The following is an 8,886-nucleotide window of genomic DNA, read 5'->3' on the forward strand; positions in this document are numbered from 1 at the left end:
CATTTTTTTTAGATCCGTATAATAGGAAAAAACTTAAAATTTTATTACTTATCAAAATAATTACTAATGATATGACGGATCTCACTATTAAGACATGATAAAATATTTTACATTAAACATAAAATTAATTTTTTTACTATCGCAATTTATACTACTGTTTCACCCAACAGCTCCTATAATCACTCAGATTGTAAAAATTATATATATCTGTGTGGAAGGAATAAGCGATAAATGCCGTGCAAAAAAAAGAACAAAAAAATACTTAATAACAAAAATTTGCTAAAAAATCGCTCAATTCTGCAGCTCTTTTTACTTTCTCTTTTTTATCTTTCTCTATCTCTTTTTTTTAGCTTGAAAAGTCGCGATGAGCACCGATGCAATTAAATATATTCACCGTTTTGACTTTCTCTCATTCTCAATCACTCTTTCATTCACTTCCTCTCCCCTTCTATCGTATAAGAATTAAAAATATTCCTACAATATCGCAAAACGGTATTAAAATTTTATCGCACCGGATATTTAATCATCTCGAATCAAATTCACTGAGAACGAATTCATTGAAATAGAATTCATGGACGCGTATTGAGGATATGTTTCTCGTAGTAATACGATGCAGGCTCTCCGATTTACATTACAATTGAATCTTATAAGGTCGTGAATAAACACAATGCATCGTGCGTGTTATGAGACACAAAAGGGAAAAAGTCTTAAAATAAAGAAAAATAAAAGAAGAGAAAGGAAAGAATAAGACGAGCTATGCTCGCAAATCTCTTTCGCAACAGATAGGCGCGAATATTTGTCCGTAATTAATCAAACATCCGCGTTTTCACATTAAATGCTACGAAAAACGCGCGGTGGTCCAACATCTCCCCTTCTTTTCCACTTTTTTGCTCCAACGTCTCACACTGTCGCACGCACACACACACAAGCACACGACTCTCTCTCTCTCTCCCCCTCTCCCCTTTCTCTCTTCGATTTCACCTCTCTTATCGTTGGTTACAATATGCACGCAATTTGTAATACACGCATCTCGCATTCAACTTAACTTAAATCGATCTCGTCAACGATTGATATTAAAAAATACGATTGGACGATCGTCAATCGAGCGTGAACACACCTCGAGTCTATGTCCCGTGATGCCACCGAACGAAGTATAACTATATAATCGACGCGTATACATCGCTGACAGAACGTCGCATATTTATTACGTAGATTTCACAAGGGCGGCGCATTTATTTATACACTTTTGTGGAGCATTTAACGCATGTACATTGTATTTTGTGTGTGTCACTATGCACAAATGATAATGCTATTTGTATGTGTATACGCGTCCTTTATATGCACTCCCTTTATACACGCGCAATACCGTGCATTGGCATTTACTCTCATTTGGTTTCTTTTGGCATACAAAATAATTTTATTTACAGTCTGTCAATAATATTAGTTACTTTTATATAGTTTTATTTACACACGCACGCACATACACATATTCGCGATATATAAATGTGTGTGTGTGTGTGTGTGTATGCGCGCGCGCGCGCGCGTGTGTGTGTATAGTATATGTACACACTATCAAGTACGACGGTACGATCGTATTTCTATTTTATTATGCGGATAAAGAACTATTTACAAGATGAAAACAGCAATTATAAATATTATCGGACAGGTATTTAACAGCGCGTAGAAATGTGTCATCGTATGCACGTGCTTCCTCGTTACCTCTCTCTCTCTCTTTCTATCTCTCTCGATCGATCGTTTCGTTGTAGAGACACATTCGGTCGTGAATTAATTTTTGCGAAATAGAACAGGTAACAGAAGTCGTAGCATCACCGATGATTCTAAACGATATAGTGTGAATTATTAGATGTTCGGGGAAGGAAAAAAGAAACGCGGATTTAAAAGGGCGAGTTTAAAAGTGCTAGATCGTATCATGAAGAAATGAATCGGTGTGTACGACGCGACGACATCGCGCGTAGACGGTCACGCGTATGAGAAGAAACGAGAAATCGATTGTGGCACAGCCGGAAATCAAATATCGTTAAATGTGTAACGTACTCACGGTCGCCGAGACTGACCGGAGGATTGCGATAATAAATTACATCGGATAAAGTCTACTAAATTACACTACCTAAGAAATATCTATATAGAACACACTGGTGCCATATATATGGTATAATACACTTGCCCAAGTTTGTTCGAGCATCACAAAATTGCAACAAAACTACACTCTGACGGCAAATCGAAAGAATTGAGAGTCGAGCATTGAATTTGCACTACCTCACGGTCTGCTACGAAAAATACAATTAACAAAAAAAATAAAATGTGGGCATAACTCCAAATTCGCGTACGTACACTTTCGCGACTTTGTTGTTGGGTCACCGAGAAAACGTGACTGCCAAATCTTCTTTCTGCAACGAACCAATCCGGAACATGCGGTCGATTTATGCCAAAAATTCGGCGATTCAATATTTATGCTCCTCCGGAAACGTGACGCGGAAGAACGGCGATATATATATGTGTGTGTGTGTGTGTGTGTGTGTGTGTGTGTGTGTGTGTGTGTGTGTGTGTGTGTGTGTGTGTGTGTACAGGGAGGGTGTTTTTATATTGAGACTTCTAAATAAAAAGAAAATAAAACTAGATGAAAAGAAGTGTTTCAGACAAAATTGTAGAGTTTCAAAGGGAGTATTGTAATGCTATCGGATTGATCTTCAGATGGAATGTCAAGGTGAAATGAAGGTCAACTTCATATTTTTTATCAGGATCCTTATTTTTTAGATACAACATAAGTCATTCTGTCTGTGTTGTGATAGAATTATAGTAGTGCAATAGTCATTTAATTCTTATATATCACTTGTGTATCCTGAGGAAAACGTTCCATCACGTTTTTGGTCTCTCTCTCTCTCTCTCTCTCTCTCTCTCTCTCTCTGTTTTTCATCATTTGATTTCCAATGATCTTGAGTGTATGGTTATTGGATTTGTCATGAAAAAGGCCACAAAGTTGTCTACAAAATTAGAGTTCCATTAAAAAATATGAAGCTGACTTTCATTTCACTTTGACACTCCATCCGAAGGTCAAGCCAATAACATTATAATATTCCCTTTGGAAGTCTATAATTTCATCTGAAACACTTCTTTTTATTTGCTTTAATTTTTTTATTATTTAGACGTCTCAATATAAATGCTTTACCTTATACGTGTAATAACACTAAGATGACGAAATGGTACGGAAAACGAATTTAAGAGCGAGGTCGCCAATCTCCTCTTCTTTTTTCTATTCTTCTCTTCTTATCCGTTCGTTTTTATCAAAATCCTAACTTTGTGTAGCCTTGTCAGGCTTGCTTAAAATACGAAAGAAGAACCTATACCGTAAACGACATACCCTCATTACGCTTCCCGTAAAACAAAGTATTTATATTTTTCTCCGATTTTCTCTCTCTCTCTCTCTCTCTCTCTCTCTCTCTCTCTCTCTCTCGCTCGCTCCCTCCTCTTTCTCTCTCTTTCTCGACATTTCGCCGACGTCGTGCTCGAATCGTTCTAAGGATATGTCTCTGATACTCTTCTCACAGTCTAGACAGTCTGGTAAGTACCGTCGATTTCGACGCTTGCATTAAATGTGAAACATTTGAAACGTTAATTAAAAAATTAAAAAATTAAGAGAACACAGAAATTAAGATGTGAGAGATAAGAGTGAGAACGATATCGGGTATTTTTGAACGAGCAATCGAATGTGGCGCGAGTGACGGAGTATTTCGAACGTCAGTATTAACAATAATCGCAATCAAGTGAGTCAATATGTTACACGTATGTTGAGAACCGCGTCATTATGACGCGGTTCATTCGCAATTAGGACATGAGCAACGCGAAATTACGCGGAGTCCGATACGGTTTCGCAAAGTGACAAGGATCACTCCTTTGTTTACAATCAATCAACACATAACACTGTTCCACACAACAAAAATGTTCAAAATACATCATAGGGATGTCCTAAAGTTAATAGTAATTGCTGTGTAGAGTAGTGTTACAGCGGGCAACGGGAGAGGAGCGAACGAGCGATCGCACAAAAACGCACCTAATGGTGAATTAACATATTTATGATTTGACTTAAGAGAATGAGACTGCGTTTCTTTCCTCGTTTATGTTTGCCATCCGCATACTTCCATCGTGAAGCCGATGCCCGGCGATGCAACTTCCGTCGATGCGGAGAAACAACAGTCGTCATTATCTTTTTCTTTATTTACACGTCTTTTATAGTTGTTTCTCGAATCGTCACCGATGAAAGTTAAGATAAGTATAGGAAGAAAAAGCAAAAGAAGAAAGCGGAACGAGATGAGACGAGAGAAATAGAAAGGGAGAAGGAGAAAGAAGAAGATGAGCAAGAAAAGAAAAAGAAAAGAAGAATCCAAAGTGAAGGGGAATGATCCTTGTCATGACGAAAACGAACGAGGTTATCAGACAACGGAGCGGTACGCGTTGGGCGGTTACTTCGAAATATTTCACTGAGCACATCCCAGTCCTTCCAATAAACCTCGTGCTAATCAGCAAATTGCATCCGTGGTCTTCAGCACGGCGAATAAATAGCTTCGGAAACTGCCTAGAACGTCTTTATCTCTTTGTCCATACTATTGTTATGTGTTACTGATGAGACTGCGACAGCTTGCTAGAGTTTTTGTGATGGCTGGACGTGTGTCGTTCCTGAAAACAAGCAGAATTGTGTGACGTTCATGAAACAATGCATAGATGATGAAGAGTCTCGTTCTGACATAATAAGTACCACATTACGCACTTCTAATATATCTATTACAATTGAGTCTATTTAATTTGAAAATATCTTGGGACACTCTTTTTCTGCACACATGAAAAGTCTATCATTTAAAATCATTTAATTATGATATTAAAAAATAATTTAAAACTATTTAATTATGTTTAATCATATAATTATCATTTAATTATGACGAATTTCTCTCAATAAAAATTTGCCGCTATAATGCGACAATATGCCGATTTCAATAAAATCCTTAAAATAAACGGCTAAGCGTTCGGATTCCTATGAAAATTGTTTACGCGAATTGAACATGAGCAAGGAATTATATTTCTTTTTGTTTGCCGTTCCTCGTTTTTACATCTCGTTTCTTATTTTTACATTGTTCGCGAAAGAATTTAGAAGATAATATTTACAAGTACCCCCGAATAATTGTCTCGGATTGATAAATTAATTACATAAATTTTGTCTATGACATTGGTTCCAAATTAACTTTGGTGTCCAGAATTCTTCGCTGAAGAGGTATCGTATTTAGCTATAGTATGTAGCTATATTTGACGAATTAACAGGGTTGTGAAGTAACGCGTTACTGTTACAAGTTATTTTTCTCTAGTAACGACTCGGTAACGGCGTTACTATTTTTCGGTAGTAATTGTAACGGTAACGAAGTTACATTTTTTGGGTAACGATAACAAATATAACATTTACTTTTATCGTTACTTTCAGATTGCACTCGGAAACGTTACATTTTCAGTGACCAAAGTCACTTCAAAGCAGCACATCAAAGAATGATGTTTCTGAATGCAGTCTGAGAGTGCTTCACAGCAGCTGGTGTCTAATAATGTGCACAATGTGTTTCCGAATGCAGCATAAGCCGGGTCTTCAATAGATATAGTAAGCTTTAAGCTGTAAAAAATCAAGCAATTCACCATGACCTAGCAGCTATGGGACTCGATTCCTAACTTTTTCGTAACTATTCGTACAAGTAACTTACGAGTGAAATTCAATGAACATACAGTTTTTTCGTAAAAACGCGCAAAATTGTTTTCGACAAACGTAAATCGTAGACGGGAGTCAACGCACAAGAATGACGTGAACATATGTCACATCTATCGCATCGCCTTTGAAATCGGATGATAATGATGATCTTTTTGCTTTTAACAAAAAAGTCTCCTCAATTCCAAACGAAGGAATTGCAACAATTTTTTAAATTAGATCTTTGTAATATCAAAATGTTCAACGACTGCCCAAATATTTAAAAAATATTTTATAAAATATTATATACTACTTCTCCAAGCATCGGTAGAACAACCATTTAGTATTGGAAATTCTGTATTAACACCACGTAGAGGATGTTTTCATGACAGTATGATAGAGCATTAACCTCCTATTAAAAGTTAATAAAGAAGTTAATACCTTGACATACAATGACGTCTGGGAGACGTCATTCATTTCATGTACCATTGTAGACTTTGACATCTCCGAGACGTCAAGAACTGTCTCCGTGCAGTATATTATTAGATGCCGTGCAGTATATTATTAGATTATTCAATTATTTCACTTGTGATTATTCAATTGTTTCATAAGCTTGCACATAACTGTTCATTGAGCAAAATTAAATAGTATTTTTCGGACGCATCAAATTCCGTTTTATTTGTATGTCAAGGGGTTAATAAAGAATTTTGATAAAATTCAACGAGTTTGTGTATTTAACAAGAAACCATTAGAAGTATTACTTTTTAACTTATCTTTTTAACTTGTTTTTTTTTTTAACTTATCTTCAACAAACTATCTTTAATATATAGACATGGTTAAATTTGTATTAAATAAGTAACCAAAAAAAAACGATTCGTTATTTTTCGAGTAACGGTAACAAGAACGAGTTACTTTTCAAAGTGAGTAACGGTAACGAGTTACTTTTAAAAAGTAGTAGTTAGTAAGGGGAACGAGTTACTTTTTTGAATCGATAACGAGTAACGATAACGAGTTACTTTTAAAAAGTAAATTTCCCAACCCCGCGAATCAGTGACATTAATAATATTTCATACATTAATACGCTCCGTGTCAGATTAATTTTACATAACTTCTCGTGGACCAGTGATCCTGTTACAAGCTAAATTTTATTTGACAAATGTGTTTCATAATAATTATAAAAGTGTTTATAATTATTATATGTCACAATATATTATATTTTGTTTTGGAGCCAAAATATCAAATTGGCCTAAGCGGAACTGAACCAAATCCGACCTGAAAGGAAAATTTCAGTATTTAAACATATCACAGGCGCGTACGCACGAACACGCGCGCACGCACGCATATCCACACACATTCACACGCATACGCACATGCGCGCGCGCACATGCACACATACAGTCGGCAGATTAAAGATTGCAATATTTTCTTTTTAATGAATTTTACAACGCATCTTAAGATGATGAGAAAATGATTATAATAATAAGAAAATGATTATCTCCTGAAAATGATTAAAAAATCAGTCTTCCTATCAGACACGCGACGCGTTGCAAAACTCATTGAAAGAAAATGTTGCAACCTTTAATCTGCTAACTGTGTGTATGTGTATATAATGTGTATGTGTGTATGTGTACGTATGTCATCATCGGTGGTACATGTGGCACGGAACGTGTTAATAAGTCCCAATACAAAGCGAGTGTGCTGTATATATGACAAGCTGTATCGTATTGGAAAATCCCGACAAATTACTAATTGGTATCGCAGTATACAATATAACGCAAGTAAAGGAAGACTTATAATGGTCGTCGAGCAGAATTAACTCGCCATGGAATGTCCTAATTTAATCTTTCAATCGCGATTCTTTTCACCTGACAGATATTAATAAGCCAATCACGAACTCTTTCTTTCTCTTTCTCTCCTGTGTTCTAGAAAGAAGTATCATAGAACAGTGACTTGTAAATAAAAATAACAGACTTGTCTGCTCGCTCGACGATTATAAGCGTTATTTTATTTACATTAAGTTAGCTATTTTTCCGCTAATCTGCTATCTTCTTTCTTACTTTGTTTTCAGTTGCTATGTGCCGCATAGCTTCATCCGCATAATAAGTCGATGCTATTACACGAGATTAAAGCAGGATCGAGTCACACGCCAATGAAATGAGAACAGTTCATCTACGAAACTTAAGCATGCATATGCATATCGGACTACAGATATCACATACTCGCGAGCGCATGCCCGTGTTCACGATCAAGCCCGCGCGCATACATACATACGTACATACATACATACATAGCAGTGTGCGCACGTACAGGCACGCACATACGCACATCGCTGAACAATATACAGGGGTCCCAAACTGTTCTCGGTTTTCGTGGCGTGCGGGTAGAACGGGTGAAACTGAGCAGAAAAGTCATGTACCATTTTGCAAAATTCGCAATAGTTTGTGAAGAATTAATTATTTTGTCTGAGATAACAAGTGCACGGGAAGCGGTAGGCTAGATTTAGTATAAAGAAAAATGCCTTATTTGTGAAGATCTCCTAGCAACAATGATATTAACTGATAGCGAGAGACGTATTTCTTTTCGGCGCACAGTATCATAGTTTTTAAAGATCAGTTGATATTCATCAAAATAATTAATTCCTCATTAATTATTGCAAATTTTGCAAAATAGTACATAATTTTTCTACTCAGACTGAGTTCCACAATTCACTGCCAATATTGAAAATCTATAGTTTATGTTACGTATATTAAGTACGTTAATAAATTACGAAATGCAGCCTCAGTTTCACCTATTCTGTACACCACGGGAACCCAGAACAGTTTGGAATACCCTGTAAAATAACACTATTATACAACAATAACAGCGATGATAAACTGACCATACGATAATATTCATGACAAACAATAGCGACAACAGTCATGATGTACCCTTCACCAAGCGAACAAGATGACACACCGAGCAATATAATTAATTTTTTTATTTTAACAAATATATCATGTGCGTGATTATATGAGTTCGCGATATAATACCACGTATACAAAATAACTGAGCTATGAGGTTAGTAATACATAAAAAAGGAAATGTGATGATACAATGTGCGATATATTTTTACACATGTATATATATATATATATATATATATATATATATAT

At 36.0% G+C, this 8,886-nt stretch overlaps 1 protein-coding gene across 1 annotated transcript in view; it reads right to left on the minus strand.

Annotated features, from left to right (window-relative positions):
• Positions 1–1,481: 1,481 nt before the first annotated feature.
• The window catches only part of LOC106742588 (cyclin-T), a 28,269-nt gene continuing 20,864 nt past the window's right edge, over positions 1,482–8,886 (minus strand). Inside the window, exon 8 of the mRNA XM_014615699.1 lies at positions 1,482–4,692. Within this exon, the coding sequence (XP_014471185.1) occupies positions 4,633–4,692 (60 nt within the window). The 3' untranslated portion in view covers positions 1,482–4,632. The remainder of the gene's footprint in view (positions 4,693–8,886) is intronic.

Source organism: Dinoponera quadriceps, unplaced genomic scaffold, assembly GCF_001313825.1.
Source record: "Dinoponera quadriceps isolate SergipeBrazil2010 unplaced genomic scaffold, ASM131382v1 scaffold113, whole genome shotgun sequence".
Lineage (NCBI taxonomy): Eukaryota > Metazoa > Arthropoda > Insecta > Hymenoptera > Formicidae > Dinoponera > Dinoponera quadriceps.